Source organism: Neomonachus schauinslandi, chromosome 3 (genome assembly GCF_002201575.2).
Source record: "Neomonachus schauinslandi chromosome 3, ASM220157v2, whole genome shotgun sequence".
In the NCBI taxonomy this organism is placed as follows: Eukaryota; Metazoa; Chordata; class Mammalia; order Carnivora; family Phocidae; genus Neomonachus; species Neomonachus schauinslandi.
Genome location: NC_058405.1, coordinates 78,950,499 through 78,971,367, shown reverse-complemented (window position 1 = coordinate 78,971,367; position 20,869 = coordinate 78,950,499). Strand labels below are relative to the sequence as shown.

Here is a 20,869-nt window from a genome sequence, read left to right as displayed (position 1 = left end):
GAACAACAACAACAACCCCACCAAACTCAGAAAAAGACATCAGATTTGTTGTAACAGAGGGGGTGGTGGGGAGAAATTGGAGAAAGGTGGTCAAAAAGTACAAACTTTCAGTTATAAGTTCTGGGGAAGTAAGGTACAACATGATGACTACAGTTAACACTGCTGTGTGATATATGGGAAAGCTGTTCGAGTAGATCCTAAGAGTTCTCATCACAAGAAGAAAATGTTTTTCTTTTCTTTTTATTGTATCTATGAGATGATGGATGTTAACTAATAAATCTACTGTGGTGATCATTTCACATATGTGTAAATCAAACCATCATGGTGTACACCCTTTAAGTTAAACTTATACAGCAATGTGTATCAATTATTTCTCAATAAAAATGGGGGAAAATACACATATAAATAAAAATCTGTTATCCATATGAAAAAAAGGGAAATTGGATCCCTACTTGGTATCATATTCAAAACTAAAGTCTAAGATGGTAAAGTCATGAAAGGTAAACCTTTAAAATATTTAGAAGAAAACACAGGAAGAGTAGTTGTCTGAAACAAGGAACTAATAATCCAAATCATTTTTTAAAAGTAATTTCTACACCCAACATGAAGTTCCAACTCACAACCTCGAGATCAAGAGCCACATTGCTCTTACTGACTGAGCCAGCTGGACACCCCTAATAATGCCAATCGTAAAAGAAATGACAGTAAGTTTGACTACACTAAGATGAAGAACATTTGTTCATCAAAAGACACCATGAAGTCTAACTGCAATATGCTGCTCAGGACTGGATTCCAAAACAGAAAAATGATTGATGGAAAATAAGTGAAATCCAAATAAAGCATGGAAGTTCAGTTAATAATAATGCATCCAATGTTAATTTCTTAGTTTTGACAAATGTACCACTGTTATATCACATGGTAAAGTTAGAGGAAACTAGGTAAAAGGTACTGTCTTTGCAACTTTTCTGTAAATCTAAAATTATTCCAAATTAATAATAATAAGAAAGATACCATAAAGTGAAAAGAAGAGCCATAGAACTGGGAGGCTAGATCTGCAACAAATAACTGACAAAAAAAATAAATAATGTACAGAATATATAAAGAATTTCTACAAAGCAGTATGAAAAAGGATAGGGAAATGGACAAATGGGCTATTCAAAGGAATAACCACGGGAATCACATATATATGAAAAAACGCTCAACATTACTAGCACCTTAATTATATAAGACCGTATTGTATACTTACAAGTTTGGCTAAACTAAACTGTGATGGTGAAGGCATGAATCAATGAAAACTCACACACATCACTGCTGAACATGTAACTGGTTCCATCAGTTCAGCAAACAACTTGAAACTATCTTGTAAAACTGAACATTTACATATCTTAACATCTAAAAATTCCATTTCTAGGTTTAGACCTTATAAAAGCTCTCATGAATGTATGCTAGGAAACACACAGAAGAATGTTTACTGTAATGCTGTTTGTAATGGCAAAAAAGGAACCTCAGAAGTTCATTTACAGCAGAATGGAGGAAAATTGTGGTATGACATTCACACAATGATGTATCTTATACACAGAAATGATCAAAATTTCTAAAGCAAGAGAATGACAACATTCACAACAGTGGTTACTTCTCTTGCAAAGGTGGAAGGGGGAGAAGCTGGGGTCATGGGATGGGGATGAGTACACTGGAATCATCGACTGCAGTACTGATGATGTTCTTGGGTTGGGTCATGGGTTCACTCATGGTGATCTGATTATGTTTTAGAACAACATATTTTATTTTTTTGTCTGTATCAAATATGACATAATAAATAAAATCATCTACGGTGGTTTTGAGGACCAAAGAAAAGATCTATAAAATGAACAAACAGAGTGCTAAAATGGCCATGCAGTAGGAAAAAAGGGTGGTTTTATTCCTTCAACAAAGATATATTGAATGCTAAGAGCGAAGCACTGGGATACAGAGATGAGTAAAATAGTTTCTTCCCAAAGAAACATCTGTGGCCTGTTTATATACTTAACGAAGCACGTGTTTTGCAGACATCATTTGTTAAGTCTTAACAGTTTATCTTGCCAAAATAAACAGACTGGTAACATATCTTAAGAGGAACTTATGGAATAGCATCCTCTGACCTCTGGTATCTCAAAAGGAAGAAGCAGGACATTTTCTTAAAACTATCTTTGTTGTTCTTTAGTACATATATAATGAATGTTATAATAATTTAATTATTCATATAAAGTACAAATAAAATGTAAAAGCCTTATAAGCTTTATTATTGAAAGAGCAATAATCCCTCCTATAAAGCCCTGATATTAGACAAAGCAGAAAATCACAGACTCTAAGAGCCCCTATTCATTAGATGGTGACTTAAAATAAGAACTAAAAACTTCTAAAGAGCCTTCTGGTTCCTCCTGAATACCAATACAAGTAACTCATCAGGCAAAGTGTGAGAAATTTGGTTGATGACAATTGGCAACTAAATCTTTCAGTCTAATCACGGAGAACTGAAACCTAACCAAGTGCTTTTTCACAATACTTTGGCCCTGCTCCATGGCCACACTGGCCAACACCCAGCAGCCAAGCCAGAGCACGTGCACAGAGATGACGAAGGAGTCCAAGCTAGACACTATGTGCTCATGCCCTAAGTATTGTCAGGCCTGCTGCCAGAAAGGCTTTGGAGAGGGGCTTAGAGCTTATAAGACTACTTGACCCCACTTTACTCCATTTGGGAATGGAGGGTGGAAAAGGTAATCAAACTATGATAACAGCACTTACATTTCAACGCTCATAATTAACTTAGAAGTGTATAAAGGAGTGAATCTGGAGCCCTTCAACCATAGAAAAATATCTGTTTTTATGTCTAGGTGAATATAAAAAAAAAAAGGCGTTAATTTTATTTATGAAGATGTTGCCAAAGGAAGCTTTCTAAAATAATATGTATGTGTGAATCTGCTCCCCCCCTTTGACACTGAATTCAATTTCAGAAATTAAAATCTAACATTATTTGATTCCAACATATGACATTCTGGAAAAGGCAAAAACTATGGAGATAGTAGGGGCGCCTGGGTGGCTCAGTCAGTTAAATGGCTGCCTTGGCTCAGGTCATGATCCCAGGGTCCTGGGATCAAGCCTTGCATAGGGCTCCCTGCTCAGAGGGAAGCCTGCTTCTCCCTCTCCCTCTGCCTGCCGCTCCCCCTGCTTGTGCTCTCTCTCTGTGTCTGTCAAATAAATAATTAAAATCTTTTAAAAAACCCCCCAAACTATGGAGATAGTAAAAAGATCAGTGGTTGCCGGGGGTAGGGGAAGGAGGCGGAGCACAAAAGATTTTTAAGGCCCCAAAACTATCCTGTTATGATACTGTGATGGTGAATACATATCATTGCACATTCGTTAAAATCCACAGAACACGTAACACCAAGCGTGAATTCTAATGTAAACTATGGACTTTGTGGCATAAGGATGTGTCAGTCCTGGTTCATCAACTGTAACAAATAGTTTACCACACTGGTGGAGGGATGTTGATAGTAGGGGAGGCTGTTTGCATTTGTAGGGGCAGGGGGGAAGGATGGGATATGGGAACTCTGATTTTTCATTCAATTTTGCTATGAATCTAAAATTGTTCTAAATAATAAAGTATGTGTGTGTGTGACCCTAATATGAAATATTGTAAAAGTTCAAAAGATAACTCTTGCATTGAAAATACATCTCATGCTAGAGTCGTTCTAAATTTGATTGTTATGCCGTAAACAATTCCAAATCTACTCCTAACTATAACAGGACTATGCTTACTATCAGATATTTAGTATGATCCATCCCACTACAATAGATCTTTTTTCTACGAACAGCAAATAACCAACATGAGAACTCCAAATATTGTCCATGAAATTGAAAGGCTCATTCTTCGATCATCAGTATTTTCTTCATATGTAAACATAAATTACATGAGTTAGTAAAAAAAAGCATATGATTCAGGCATAAAAAAATGCAGGAAGATGGATAATTCATTCTTACACAGAAAGTTTTATTTCTAAGGAATAATCTTTAAGAAGTTCCTTAACCTGGTTTAACTCTGCGTTCCATATCTCTGGCCTGAGGCTGCTGCTACTGTATTAGTCTTTACAAGGACTTGGGAGTGAAAACAAATTAAACAATCAGAGATTGTAGAGGATGGGGAAGAAGTGCCAAGAACACTGACCACTCGCAGTGTTCCCTTGCAAACATGATGAAAAAATCATTTGGCAGAAATAACTAATGAGACCAAAACATGCCTGCAATAAAAGAAGGGGGGAGAAAACTCCAGTTAAATGTAAGGGTTAAAAAAGGTTCTATCGATATACTATTTCTTAATCTGGAATTTGGTATACAATTGTTCATTTTCTTATTTTTTATAACTTTTATATATATATGAAATTTTTTACTTTATATGAATGAAATATTTCACAGTAAGTTTAAAATTTATAGGCATTGGCACAACCCCCAAGTCCACTGACAGTTCAAATAATATATGCAGTGCACAGTGTAAAACATTAATAAGAAAGGACATACGAAAGATTAAAGACTCAAAGAACTCTTATTAGTTTATGCTGTTATTCACTGGTTGGAAGAATTTAGATTCTTTTCCTGGTGTAGCATTATTTAAGGCAAATAAGGCAATATAGATAAAATCACAGAAATGTCACAAATAAAACTTCATGAACTCTACTTAAAAATTTAGAAGGCTGGGCGCCTGGGTGGCTCAGTTGGTTGGGCGACTGCCTTTGGCTCAGGTCATGATCCTGGAGTCCCTGGATCGAGTCCCACATCGGGCTCCCTGCTCGGCAGGGAGTCTGCTTCTCCCTCTGACCCTCCCCCCTCTCATGTGCTTGCTCTCTCTCATTCTCTCTCTCTCAAATAAATAAATAAAATCTTTAAAAAAAAAAAAAAAAAAGGGTGCCTGGGTGGCTCAGTTGGTTAAGCGACTGCCTTCGGCTCAGGTCATGATCCTGGAGTCCCCGGATCGAGTCCCACATCGGGCTCCCTGCTCAGCAGGGAGTCTGCTTCTCCCTCTGACCCTCCTCCCTCTCATGCTCTCTGTCTCTCATTCTCTCTCTCGCAAATAAATAAAATCTTAAAAAAAAAAAAAAATTAAAAAAAAAAATTTAGAAGGCTTTGAATGCTAAATGCAAAAGGGATTAATTCATTCTCTTATTTTTTTTTTCTTTTAGCCAGCCCTAAAGGCACAGAATTAATTTAACTTCAGCATACCTATGCAGCTGACAGTATTCCTGGCTTCTAAAAGACCCCAAGAGAAATTGATTTAGTGGACAAGTTTTGCAGCTGTTAGAAGAACCCTATAGATAGATCACTGGGGGGGCGGGGGGGGGGAATCTGCCCCCATAAAAACACCAAGAGTCTGAGCTGCAATTTTCAGAGTTTTTAAACATTACAAATTCCTTAATATATTTTCTTCCTTTTGGAAATGCACCTGAATTTTCAAATTCTTAATGCTAAGTAATGTATATACATCAAGCACCCTGCCTGGTACATGGTAGGTGTCAATAAATATTTATGGAATTGAATTAATCCAGCAATAATCCTCATGGGCCGACATCTCAGGGACTTGCCTGGCTTACAAGGGGTAGAAGGGCAATCCCTTTTTTCTATCTCACTCTAGTGTTCATTTTTGAACCCCTGGCATATTAGATCTGGTTAGGCTTCTAATGCTAATAACACTGTTTTAAACAATACAAAGGATACTACATGGAACAACAGTTATGACAATAGGTAAGCTTTATTCTCAACCAACTATACTCCACCTCAAGTGCAAGAATTCTGTAAAACACGAACACTGGTTCTGTGCTAGGATTAGCACAGCAAATTGAGAAAACCGGAGGTGACTCATATACAGTCAGGAAAACACTGCATTGGTAAAATTATGATCCAATCAGGATTAAATGAAGCAGTGAAATTATTATTAGTTTTAAAGATTTTATTTATTTGACAGAGAGAGACACAGCGAGAGAGGGAACACAAGCAGGGGGAGTGGGAGAGGGAGAAGCAGGCTTCCTGCAGAGCAGGGAGCCCAACGCAGGGCTTGATCCCAGGACCCCGGGATCATGACCTGAGTGAGCTGAAGGCAGATGCTTAACGACTGAGCCACCCAGGTGCCCCGAAACTGTGTAATTATTTTTTAAAGACTTCTTTAATAAGAATCTTTATTTAAGGGGGGCGCCTGGGTGGCTCAGTCGTTAAGCGTCTGCCTTCAGCTCAGGTCGCGATCCCAGAGTCCTGGGATCGAGCCCAGCACCGGGCTCCCTGCTCCGCAGGAAGGCTGCTTTTCCCTCTCCCACTCCCCCTGCTTGTGTTCCCTCTCTTGCTGTGTCTCTCTCTGTCAAATAAATAAATAAAATCTTTAAAAAAAAAAAAAGAATCTTTATTTAAGGTACAATAATAGCCAATTTTCTAACAAATACCCTAATGGAGGTAAAGCTGTTAATATTAAAAAGTATACTTTAAACGTGCAAGGTTTAAGAAATACTCATGCACCTCATCTATCTTTTTAAAAAAAAAAACTCTTTCAAGCAGATGAAATGAATGCACATAATGGGGCTGGACAGCTGTCTTGCTCTCTACTATATCACCAATTTATTCTTTCCTGGCCATCAGAACCACGGGGTGGGGAGGTTACCATGGCTTCTCAAACAGTCCCATCTTCTTGTGAGTTAAGGGGCAAAGCCAACTATACGTATATATTGTACGGACATCACCATGCCAGAAAGTGAGTTAATAGCTTTCCCTCTTATCACTGAAATGTCCCAAATTATGCTTCCCACTTCTCAATTTCAATTTATAATTTGGCTTCGATGCTTTCTTTTCACTACGTTTCCTCCCCACGAAGTAATTATCCACTGAGCCAGAGAAAATAGATTCTGAATGAAGAATGCTGAACTTCACATGTACTCACTCATCCAACAAAATGCAAAGTTACTTTACCACGTTACACTCTATAATGAACTTCCTAACAACTTTATCAAGTATCTTTCTCTTTACTACCTTGTCCTGCTGGTCTTGAGCTTAGGCTACAATTAAAGTTTCTTCTTTACAAAGTTCACCTACTACCACCTCCTTTACATATCCACCCCGAAACATACATGCACACCCAAACACACATACACTTCAAGGTTTAAGCATCGTGCTTGGCTGCTCTGCTCAATTAACTGAACAAGTTATGTGGCTCCTGTCTGAGGAACCTACTGGGGGCTGAACTTAAAATTTTCTATTGACAAAAGAAACCAAGAAACAAACTAGAGTATAGAGTTTGAGTCATAGTCTCTTCAAATTTCACTGAATCGATTCAAATGGATGTACTAATATTATAAACATTTTATAAAACAATTGATATAATGTGAACAATTATTTTGTTAGAATTTTAATTTTTAAGGCAATGATTCCATCTCTACAGTTTTCTCACCTCTTCAGTCCAGGAATAGACAGTATCTGATTTCTGGGGTGCAATGAAAAAATTCTTGGCTTCAGGAAGCCTCAAGTAATACCAGGAAATTTTAACAGCCAACAGAACAACTTGGCTGAAGATTGGAATTACTCTTTTTGAGCACTTTCAGTTCACTGCAAGTTGAAGAGCAGTCATAAATAACTATCTTCACACACAGGCTAAAGCCACCAAGCAAAGACACGTTTCATGAAATGCACATTAGTATCACAAACTTCTCTTCCTATGGAGATTTTTTTTCTTGCTACAGCCACATAATTACCATTGGAGACATAAACTTCTAAAAAAGGAGACAATCTGTGTGTATTCCTAAATAAATAGAGTTTTGAAGAAATATTCTCACAATAACACAGAAGTGTATATGCTGCATCTATTTTCCTATTGGGGGCAAAAAAACCTCCTTCGCTATTAGAGAAAAACAAAACATTTCACAAAATTAAAATTGTGAAGAAAAGTAATATTAAAACTATTGGTTTGCACAAAATTCAAGAACTTGTCTTACCTTGGTAAAACAGTTTACACATTCAAGGCTCTCAATAAGTGCTATTATTTAAAGGTTCATTTTTACCATTACTATTCACATTTTATTGTGCGCACTGTACAGGCACTTCCATATAGTTAATCCACCCCATGGAACACTAGAAGGAATTATTATCCTACCTATATCAACGTGCTCAAAAAAGGTTAAGCAATTTGTCCAAGGTTCTGTAGTTTATAATTACTTGGCTCACGACAGTACTGTCTCCTTCCAATGTTCATGATCTTTCTGTATCATGCTGACTCTCAAAGCAGTTTTTTTTAATGTCTCAATTTTTCTATTTTTACTTAAAAAATGATTTTTTAAATATATTTTTCCATCTGAGGTCGACAACTATGTATTATGTACTAGTACTACAATCACTGGGTGCCCAAGGAAACAAAAGATGATGTGACCTGTGTCCTAGAACTTCCACCTTGGTTTGGCTAGATTTGTTCATGTACTTTGGTATTATTTGCACATTCCCCAGGCTCCCCTCCCCCAGCACACACAAGATATAATGAAAACCACATGAGGTTGAGATGACACTTAGGAGGATTTGTTTAGTCTTCTAGCAACTCATCCTGAGGGGGCCTCCCTCTTAGCCCTCAACTTCACCAAACCTCGCCTATCTGGATACTCTGAGTAATACAAAGCTTTAGATAAATCTTTCCCCTTTGCCTTTTTTAATAGGTAACCAATTATTTTTTTCAATTTAAATTCAATTAATTAACATACAGTATATTAGTTTCAGAGGTAGGTAACCAATTTTTTTTTTTTTAGTATTGTATTTATTTATTTGACAGAGAGCAGGAGACAGAGTGAGAGAGAGCACAAGCAGGGGGAGCAGCAGAGGGAGAAGGAGAAGCAGGGTCCCCACTGAGCAGGGAATCTGATGTCGGGCTCAATCCCAGGACCCAGGGATCATGACCTGAGCCAAAGGCAGACACTTAACCGACTGAGCCACCCAGGTGCCCCGGTAACCAATTATTTTTAAAACCATTTTTAAACATCATAAACAGATCAATTAAATTAATTAAAACAAATGAAAAGAAATAACACTTTTCTTAAATGAAATCTATTAGGTATATCATATCTACACCATACCTTCTTGTGAAACAAGCACAATATACATCAACTCTGAAAGTGTATCTAGGCTTTCTGTATTCTAAAATTTCTCTATCAATCTTGACAGAAAAATTGTTTTCCAAGTTGTCAGTCTCCTGGTCAAAATAAATGAATTCTAAACTTAAAATCTGCAAACCAAAATGTTATATATCTTCCAGCAATTCTTCTATAAAGTGCTTAGGAACTTCTTTTTTTTTTAAGATTTTTTTTTATTTATTTGACAGGAGAGAGAGAGTACAAGCAGGGGTAGTGGCAGGCAGAGGTAGAGGGAGAAGCAGGCTCTCCACTCAGCAGAGAGCCCGATGCAGGGCTCGATCCCAGGACCTTGGGATCATGACCTGAGCCGAAGGCAGATGCTCAACGACTGAGCCACCCAGGCACCCCGCTTAGGAACTTCCTTAACCCACAAACAGAAACTAAAAAAATAGCTGTGTTTCTAAATACGTGATCAACATACTGTTTAATCCACCTGGTTTAGAACAGAGTACAAACAAAACCATGTAAAATGAAACCTGATTTGATTCAGAATTTGTGATAATTTGAAAGGGGTTTGAATCAAGTTTAAATACTTAGAATTTCCCCATGTTTCCATGCTCAGAACATAATTTTTCCCCGAGAAATTCAAATCTCACATATGATGCCTTTAAGCTTCTATTCCTCTACTACCTACATTTTTTTCCAACACACAAATATCTGCCTGACCTGGTTCCTTTACTCATCAAACCACTAAAGTGTACAACTACGTAAATCATTCTCGAGTCCTCTATCTTCTGAACACCCCTAAAGGGATACGAAAACTCACACAGATGTTGCCAGACCCCCAACAAAACAACTCAGTTAGGATTTAACATAAAATTCAAACATATCTACAAATATTCTTTTTACTTACGATCTTTGGAAAAAACCCACATTTTGATTCATAAAAAGAAAAATTAGTTTCAACAATTTAAGAACCACTAGAGAGGAAAAAATCAATTATTTCCCATGATTAATGTAGTTATTCACAGTAACTGTTATAAACACAGCTGTGTTGTCAAGGAGTTTTAGTTTCCTAAATTAAATTTTATATTTGGAAAATATACAATCGACAACTTGTACCAAAAAACATCTTTAGTTGATCTTGATTTAAAGAAAATTAAATTCTACCAAGATATACTATTAAACCACAGCATCAAAAAAATTAAAGAATACAGCCTAATCAAAACCAGCATGATTACATTTGAACCAAATTATGTTCATATAATTTCCAGGTTAAGTCCAAATTTTTTAATCCTCAAAAAATATAAAATTACCATATTAGCAATTTTTAAACTTAAAATTTTCATTGTTAAAATGGGCTTGCAACATAATTCTTAATATAGACACTTCATTCCATTTCCTACAGACACTCAATTATCTCAAAATTAAAATCTTGACACCAATAAATTTAATCTATTAAAGTGATTTTAATCCACAAGACTTTAAAAGTAATGTTTCTAAACACAGATTACAAATAATTTGCACATATAAACAAAAATGCAATTTTAACAATAGCTAGCACTTGCTTAATTACTTGTCATGAGAAATGCTGCAGAGGCACAGCAAATTGCCTTGTAAAAAACGGAACGGACACAATTTATTTTAGAATAGGCACTCACCACTTCTTCCAATGCAGCACTTCGCCCAAAAGAACAAGTGAGGTGTGTGAGGCAGTTAACAAAGGATGAGAAAAGTTCATTTGGAATGGCAGTTAAAACATTTCGAGGGAACACAGTTATCAGGTTGCTGATAATGCTGGAGATTCCCACAGCTTCTGAATCTTCTATTTCAATTCTACAAATCAAGTAATGAGTATTATTAAGTGGTAGTAGAAGAAAAGTCCCAAGAACTCATTTCCAAACATGCAAATATTATCACCCATTCATTTTTAAAGGCATGTCTCTGTGTATTAATTTCAAATTACCCATATAACTATACTTCAGAATATAAACAGGGAAAAAAAAATCACTGGTTTTTCTCTTCTAATGTTAAACACAAAGAAAAAACTGAAAGTTCCTTTTTCAGTTATGAAGGTAAGTATACCTACCCATTGATAGTATTCAGTAATCCCTCAATGAAGTGTGCTAGATAATCAACTTGTGATCCTTCATCGGGGAAGATAGGTCCATGAAGAGAAGCTAACTGGGCAAGGCACTGAAGAGAATCTTGTGCCATATCTGAATCTTCTCTGATTTTTCGATGTACCTGTTAGAAAGAATTACTAATCCATAAAAATAAATTCTTCTTTTGTAAGGGTCACGTGTCTATCATGCCGAATGAGGTAAGAGAAAAAATTCACTGTAGCTGGTTATTTCTAGAAAATTAATTCTTGAACTTAACTAAAATTGAAAACTGTCCCTCAGTCCACTTTACATTATAAGCCATGATTTTAAACTTATCAAGTAATTTTTAACTGAGGGCTACCTACATTTTGAAAATTGAACTGTCTCCAGCATGTTATGACAAAGAGAGAAACAGATGCCAGCCAGTCAGACATACTGCTTCTTCTAAAAACAGCAACAACGACAGTCATCTGTATTATGCTAACTATGCCTAGCTACAGCTTCTTGCTAAAGTTAGCAGACAAGTTCAATCAAGAGTATATAGATGCTGCTTTAGCAGAAGTAAACAGTTGCACACTTAGAAAACCAATATACCTTTCAATCCCTACACATTCACCCAGTATATAAGCACACTCTTTCATTACTCTGAGATTGCCCACAATTTGTTTGAATTTCATTTTATCCTATACCATTGCTATTAATGATGGCTAAATTTTTAAAATTTTATTTAAATTATATTTAAGTCCACTTTAAACCTCATCTAGATCTTATTTCAATGATGCAATACTGATGTGAAACATCTGGTGCACAGTATGCTGTATGAAGGAAATGCTCCTGAAATACTGCTCCCTAGTTTTAGTGTGTTATTAATATTCTCAGATTTTAAAAGATGTTTCATTTCTGTGATCTGACATAATTAAACAGGAAAATACACTCAGGAAAGAAATTACAGGTGATTTTTTATCCTAATCCACCAACCACATTTAACAGCAACCATTTTCTACTTTCCACAAGCATTTGACTTCTCCAGCCCTTTTCTTACACAAGTCTCTTTGCTTTCTGAATGTCACAGAATTTTAAACATTAGTTCTCTATTTGTTTCAAGTTACATTCACTTTGACTCTGCAAATCATTTATAAATTACTTGAAGTTACCATATTTCTCTTAAGTATTCACAGGTACATTTTTGGGACACAGTGAACAGACACTCAAATCTTTATTCACAGATTGATTTCATTAATCTTTAAACCTTGAACTTCTTAAGGCTGTAAGAAATTTAAAATACTAAAGAGTCACAAAGTTAACTGATCTACTGACATGTTTAAAATATTCCACCCTCTTTGGTCTAGAACGGGGGTTGGCAAATCATAGCCTATGGCCAAATCTGGCCTCCTGCTTATTTTGTATGGCCTATCAGATGGTTTTTACATTTTTACAGGGTTGAGGAAAACAAAATCAAAGAAAAATGTTAATTTCAAACATAAGACAATTATACAAAATTCACATTTTAATAACTGTGAATAAAATTCTACAGGAACACTGCCACGCTTATTTGTTTAGGTATCATCATGGCTGCTTCTGTCCAACAATGGCAGAGCTAAACAGCTGCCTCAGAGAACATATGACCTGCAAAGCCAAATATTTACTACCTGGCCTTTACAGAAAAAGTCTGCCAATCCCTGGTCTAGAATAACACAAATGTTTCTCAAAATACACCCTATTACATTTTAAGTTTTAAATAGTAAATTAAAAGTATAATACACAAATTCATATATCTACATTGTCCAATTCAAGAACTTCTGAACACAACTCATTCTCAAATTCCTTATCTGTAACTAAATTTCTCTCATCATGCCTTTTTACCTAATCAACATTTAAACATGTTATCCAGGGGTACATTCTGCCAATGAATATAATGCAATCCGGACAATAGAGGTTTTCTTTTCTACCTATAGAGCTAAATGGTTGCTCATTCCTGGTCGAGAAGAGAGGACCCAAAATATATGATGACCGAAATAGCTAATGTTGATTATGTAATAAAATAAAATAAACTGCCTCAGAGCCTGCATGTACTACTGTTCAAACTTAATTTATGTTCTCTGAAATATGAACCATATAAAACTCATGATAAGCCAATGATTAATTCTTGTATAATATAGTAGATTCTTGCCCTTCTTCCAATGTCAGCATTACAAAGGAGTTCTACCGCAACTGAACTATATTATACAAATTAAAAACTGAATTTATCACCTGAATAGGAAAAGCAGAGGGATACGGAAAAGCAAAGTCTAGCAGAACACCCAAGGAGGTGAACGGTGAAGCAAGACAAGGAGTAAAGAGAAGCAAGTCAGTAAGATAAATTCTATTGGAACATGCTGAATCTGAGATGTCTGTGGGCCATCCAAATTAAAACATCGAGTAAGCACTTGGATTATAAGGCTCTGGAACTCTGGAGCAGCCTGTGCTGAATATAGATTTAGGAGTCATCAGTGCAGAAGTGGCGCTTCAAGTCCTACGTGTGGAAGAGAGAGCCCAAGGAAAGTGTATTCAGTCAGCAAAGTTGAGAACTAAGAGAGAACACTAATAAGTTTTGCAGTAAGCAGAGAAAATAAGAGACCATAAATGAGGTCAAGGAGAATCAAAAAGGTAGGAGGAAAAACTAATGAGAGTGGTTTTTCTAATACCTTATGGAAGAAAGAAAAATTGAGACATCTGTAAACTTCTGAGGGACAGAATGAAACCTAGAGTATTCCTAAATTCAGATGTGACCAACACATTTAAAGTCTTAAATTCATGCAATAGTATATTTATGTCTACCTACTCAAATCTAGAGAAATAAGGATATCCAACAGAAAACTGCTTTCTATTAGGTAATGAATTCACATAACTGCAAATAAATGAATGAAATTAAACAATTAGCCACTGTCATTTTTGTAATAAATTACAAATTAAAACTCCTTAATGAAAGCAATAGGCCACAAACACAAAACTGTTAAAATAACACAGTAAAAAGGGTTAACTTTCAACTTCAGAAGATATTTGCATGGGGTGGTTCACAGCTGACAGGAGCAGCTGTCTAGTTTGTCTAGACAGCTGTTCAGATTTGGGGGAGCTGTTTCCAGTACTGCCAGCAAGTTTTTCACCTTTTCAAAAACTGCTGGAATGGGATCGTCTTTCAGTCAAATGAATAACACAAAGAAGTGAACTTGGATATGCATCAAAACAATTTCTGTCAGATGTGGCAGGCAACAGAATTTCTTAATTTACTTATAATTATCGCTTTCGTACGGACAGTGTTTTTAACATCATTTCTCTGATTTAAAGAATAAAATGTAAGGTAATGTTTATTCTGAACATTTCTATTTTATTTCATTTTTATGTATAACCATGGATGAATAACCTTATTCTAGGTATTGTAAAATATATACCACAAAACTACAATATTTTAAATGGTTTCATCAGAAAAGGAAGGCAGTTGTAAGGATAGTAAATAATGTTTTTCTAACAAATGAAAAGATTAAGAAACTAAAATGGTTGGGATTAAGTAAAAGGGCTTCCTTTCTTTTTTTCTTAATTGGTCTTTATTTGGACTTTTACCCCAGTCATTATATCTAACTAACTTGTGTGCTTGCACTATTAACAGCAAATCAGCATCCCTCCCCACTCCATACACACATTTTTTTCACCAGCTTTGGACTATTGTAGTGGGGACCCTCATGAGCAAACATAGGAACATATTGCTTACTTCTTGATATTTAGCAAATAATAAACAGGACTATTTAAAGTTACAATTGAAATAAATTGCTATTCAATAACACTAACTTAACCCATGACTGATAAATTAGTACATAAAAAAGTATACTACTCTACTACAGTAGTTCTCAAAGTGTGGTCCAGGGATCCTGAGACATTCCTAAGATCATGTCAGGTTATCTATAAGGGCAAAACTATTTTCATACTAATACTAACACAGTATCTGCCCTTTCCATTCTCACTGTCATACATGTATACAGTGGAGTCTCCTCAAGGTTACTTGACCTGTAATAATATTACAACCAACTGGATGCAGAAGCAGATCTGAGAATCTGGCCGTCTTCTATTAAGCATAACATTTGAGTTCTGCAAAAATATAAAACAATGCCACTCTTTTCAGGAAACTTCCCTATAGCTATTTGTTCGCTAAAATGTTATTTATGTTAATATGCAATGGTTTGGTGTTGCTATTTTTTTTTTAAAGATTTTATTTTCAAGTAATCCCTCTACCCAACATGCGGCTTGAACCCACAACCCTAAGATCAAGAGTTGCATGCTCCACCAACCGAGCTAGCCAGGTGCCCCCTCGTATTGCTATTTTTAAATGAATTAATTACTTTTTAAAGTTTTCAGTTTGAATTTTTAATACGGTAAATATCAATAGCTATAACCCCATAAACAAAAGCTCTTCAGAGTCGTCAATAATTTTTAAGAATGTAAAGGGGTCTTCAGATCAAAAAGTTTGAGAACTTCGGCTCCAGGACATTCAACTCTTCATACTTACATAACATTTTTATAAATTAGCAAGAACATTTCTAGATAATTTCTATTTAAGCAGATGTATTTGTTAGAAGAGAAGGCTTCAGAGGAGAAAGCAATCTGTCCTGTTTTACTTAAGAAAAATACAAAACATTGTACTCTTTTCAGTGGCACTCTTCCTTGGCCTTCACCACCAGAGATGAAAAGCAAGACTTACTGTGAAGAACAGCTCCATAACTCTGCTATCCAGAAGAGTCTCCCGCCAGGACTCTGTTGGCTTTAACAGCACATTTTGTGAGGATTCAAACATAGCTATATAATGTCTGCCCAGTTATCTAGTGTCAAGGTCAACAACAATAACATTCTTACTTTGTCTAAAGTATAAGTATATCCTAAATATAACAGGAGCAATCCAGAAAGAATGTAATGGAAACAGTTTAAGCCTCTTCACATATGCTACATGCATGAAGCTAAGGAATAAAAGGCATTAGGTGCTAAAAAAAAAAAAATGCTACAGGAATATAAGATCACAGTTTCATCAGAATTACATGTCATGCTGCAGGGATATAAAAACTTTGATAATCAGAGATCTTAATGGTAGCAACAAAAGGAAAAATGTGAATATAATACAGATGCCAAAATATATACAAAAAAGGAAAAATCAATTTCTGAATATTTATCCCATTTCCCCCAATATCTTATTAACAGCTAAAACTACATATACAAAATGTGAGTCTCATAAAAGACTACTTGAAAAAATAGTATTTTTCCCAAAGAAGTATATTCACTGGGTAACAAAAAAAGAACAAGAGCAAATATACATCATAGTGAACAGAGAAACTCCCACACATTAGATTATGCAAATACCAATTCCAGACAAAGAAATAATCAGTTTATGTACAACTCTATAGATACTCATTTAAAATCCCACAGACTAAAAATCAACTTTTATGGTGTTCAAGTGTTTCAATATCAAACATGCTTCAAATGGAATCCTATCTTTGCCATACTTCAAATAACCATAATATACTTTTAAGTGTCCACGAATATAATTCACACAAGGACACTGATGTAGAAACTGAGGTTAAGAAAAGGGAAAGCTGTCTGCGCATGAAGACAGTAGTTATGCCCCTTCCACTGCTAATCAGATGTCCAGCTAAATACATCAACATTCTAATCACTCAATAAGAAATTTCAAAAATAGTTATCCAAAACTATAGCTTGCAAAAATTAGACACAAGTTCAAATGCTGTATTTTCATTAAAGCCCAAATCATTAACAGAGAACATTAAAGGCTATGAAAATGCTTTGGAAATCATTTTTTAAAAGATTATTACTTAACCCCCTTTTGAAATATCTAATATTTTGTCTCTGAAGAGCAAGGAGGGGACTACGAGTTGTTTCAGAAGAGAAGTCTGCTTGCTTATTTCGGAAAAATTGCTCCAAAAATGTTCTGCAACTCCATTTGATTGGTGAATAAAAGTGAAATTCAAGTCAGACACATAATTTCACTTTTCTCTTCCTTTATCTGCCCCCTTGTGGAGGTGCAGGGAAAGAGTCAAGAGGACTTGTAAGAGGAACGGTTAAAACGAAGTAAGCCTGGATTTTGAAGAGAAAAAAAAAAATCAGCCCATGAGTGCTAAGAATTTTCAGTGTGTTAATAGTTTTTTAAATGATTTCACTTTCTCACTAGGCACACATTTTGATCTTATGTTGTTAATGTGCTCTGCATTCAGAATATACTGGTTGAATACTAGGTATTTTTACATGTTGTCTAAAATGAAGGCTTATCTTAGAGAAACAAGTATTTGTGGATGAAATCATAGGGTGTCTAGGATTTGCTTTACAATTATCTGAGGATGGAAGAGCATAGATTGAAACAAAAACTCAGAGCTAATGAAGCTGGGTATTTTATTTTTTGCACATCTTTGAAATTTTCCACAATAAAAGTCTGGGGCATAAAAAAAAGGTTTAAGCATATGAAATAAAGTACCCAAGAGTAAGGCAATAAATTCTTTGTACTTCATAAAAAATATTCCACTTATTTTTTTTCCAGCTCTATTTTCCTTAAATTTCAATGTCCCATTTTATTAATTAAAAGGCAATGATTTTGATATATACTGTTCAGTAATGAAAAATATTTATTACTTATGCTCAGTACTGTGGTGAGCACCTGCATAAAGAAAATCATGACAATCTCCTTCAAATTTTTTAGGAGTTTGCAATCTTATATTAAAATGGTAACAAACTATTATTTTATTGGACATCCAGATCTAACAAACAAAGTGTATGTGTATAATTTTACTAAATATTTTCATCTAGAAAAATAACAGAATCTATTAGTACTTCATATGCTTACAAAAGGTATAAATTTATTGATGATTGATTGATTGATGAGAGAGAGCACAAGCAGGGGGAGCAGCAGGCAGAGGGAGAGGGGAGAAGCAGACTCCCTGCTGAGCAAGGAGCCCGATGCAGGACTGTCCTGGGATCATGACCTGAGCTGAAGGCAGATGCCTAACCGACTGAGCCACCCAGGCATCCCAGGTAAAAATTTATTTTTAAATTAGGTGGGATATGAGACAGATTCACATAACCATAGTAAAATGGTCTGTCTCGAAGCAGACCATCTGTCAATTTTCTTATTAATACAGCCACCCAGGCAGCGAGCAAGTGCAAGCTGCTCTTTCTCAGAGTAAGAAAGACAAATATTTCAGGTGCTGGTACCTGCAAGAGAAAGCCAAAATCTAAAACCCCCAAGAGCCCCACACAATTCAAGCAAAGAGGAAGAATATTGGGAGAATACTGGCAAAAGTAAAGTGAGTAATATTTATGTCTTGGAAATATGGAAAATCTCATTCCAAGGGAAGGTGAGGAATGTCCTGCATCCTAACTAAGCCTCCTGGTTATACTCAACAAGGGGTTGCCAGTGTTCTTCAGTGAGTGGAAGGTGATCACTTCAAAGATTAGTAAGTATTACAAAAGAAAACAAAACCTAAACCAAGATACTTGTTTAATTCTCTTTTCTACCCTTTTTGTATTTAGAAAAAGTGTATGCTCCATAAATTCTTATGGATAGCAAGGATTTCTATGAAGAGAAAATGGAAAGACATACATTTAAGAGAGGGCTTTTTCCAGATATGAAATGGAATGAATTGCAATTGCTCACTTAAACTTCAGGTTCAAAATAATCCTCAAATCTTTAATTTTTTTAAATCCTGGTTTCAGCTTCCCTGATCCTGGTCTGTTTTAAACATACTTTCCCTAGTGCCCAGTATGTACGGCCAAATTTCTTCTAAAAGCTGACAAGTATATTTTTAAAATGTTAATTCCTTACATTTTGCTAACACCACATGGAGATCTGTGAGTTCTGTATGTGACATCTATCAGAAAATACTTTCCCCCTAATTATTTTATTTTTTAAAGATCTTATTTATTTATTTATTTATTTATTTGACAGAGAGAGAAAGAGAACACAAGCAGGGGGAGCAGCAGAGGGAGAGGGAGAAGGAGACTCCTCGCTAAGCAGGTAGCCCGACGCGGGGCTTGATCCCAGGACCCCAGGACCATGACCTGAGCTGAAGGCAGACGCTTAACCGACTAAGCCATCCAGGTACCCCGGTCCCCTAATTATTTTAAAGTTCATGTGAGTTTTTTGTTTTCCAACTCCAAACCTCGAAAGGACTTTTTATCTTGACATGTTGTTTGCCCTCTTCTTCTTTTTTTTTTTTTTTTAGTTTTTTTTTATAATTAATTTAAAAAACTGCAAATTTAACTCCCTTTTTTTAAGTCAGCCCAAAAAAAAAAAAAAAAAAAGTCAGCCCAGCACAACCACCACCACCATTTTTGCATAGTAAAAGTGCACACATACTCACGTTGGTACAATAAGATACAACCATGTAACTTAATTACAAATAATATTTCTATTGAAAGAACATGTAACTACCCCAAAAGCATTTTAACAAAAACTTAAACATTAAAAGCAACAAAAGAACAGTGTAATAATGAATAGAACAAATTTTTAAGAACAAAGCTATTCGGACAAAAAATACATGTTTTAGTTAGCAGACTGTGCTGTGAAACTGCTGATGTGGTTACCTTCATAAGAAGCTATGAGGGGGCACCTGGGTGGCTCAGTTAGTTAAGCGTCTGCCTTTGGCTCAGGTCATAGTTCCAGAGTCCTGGGATCGAGTCCCACATTGGGCTTCCTGCTCGGCAGGGAGTATGCCTCTCCCTATCTCTGCTCTTGTTCTTTCTCTCCCTCTCTCAAGTAAATAAACAAACAAACTCTTCAAAAAAAAAAAAAAAGGCTATGAGGGTTCTTCTGTATTACCTGAAATATTGTTACTATGAATATACAAGTATTACTTTTCAATTTAAAAAAAAAAGTGAGAAGCCTATCACAATGTGAATAGAACGGTCATATATAGATCTGGACCACATGTGTACATTCAAAATGTAAAAAATCAGGGTAATTCAATTTTTGATTTGGTACTGCCAATTAATTGACTATTTCTGTATGTTTGTATAAGACACCCCAAAATACCACTTCTTTCCCAGATAATTCATAATGTAGACTACTTTAAAAACAAAAGACTACCTCTAAAATTCAGAAATCCAGTATTTCTATTCTTTTTTTTTTTATAAAGATTTTATTTATTTGAGAGAGAGAGAGGAGGAGCAGAGGGCAAGGGAGAGGGGCAAGCTGACTCCATGATGAGTACAGAGCCCAACACGGGGCTTGCTCCCACAACCACAAGATCATGACCTGAGCTGAAACCAAGAGTCAGACGCTTAACCGACTGAGCCATCCAGGTACCCTAGCATTTCTATTCTTCAGACAACATTTTAAAAAGGATTTAAAGTTTTGATTTATACTACCTACTACATTAACATGCCATAATATCTACACATTATACTGCTTTATCTTTTTTATCCAAATGTATTATCAATGAAAGAGAAGTCTAACAATGAAGTGATTTACTAATTAATCATTTATTAGTTATACACCTATTTTACATCTATCAGATTTTAGGAGACCTACAACTCACAACAGGTTGATACTAGTTAAATAGCTAGCATTTACCAAAATCTGAATCAGATTTTAAATCAAGAATTTTCTTGGCCTATGGCTTT

General features: G+C 35.6%; 1 protein-coding gene across 2 annotated transcripts in view; it reads right to left on the bottom strand.

Annotated features, from left to right (window-relative positions):
• The window catches only part of XPO4 (exportin 4), a 117,954-nt gene that overhangs the window by 31,550 nt on the left and 65,535 nt on the right, over nt 1–20,869 (bottom strand). For both annotated transcript variants that reach the window (XM_044913582.1, XM_044913583.1), the window contains exons 7-9: nt 15,951–16,063; nt 11,206–11,363; nt 10,778–10,952 (exon numbers count right to left, since the gene is read on the bottom strand). In XM_044913582.1, coding sequence (XP_044769517.1) covers nt 10,778–10,952; nt 11,206–11,363; nt 15,951–16,063 — 446 coding nt within the window. The remainder of the gene's footprint in view (nt 1–10,777; nt 10,953–11,205; nt 11,364–15,950; nt 16,064–20,869) is intronic.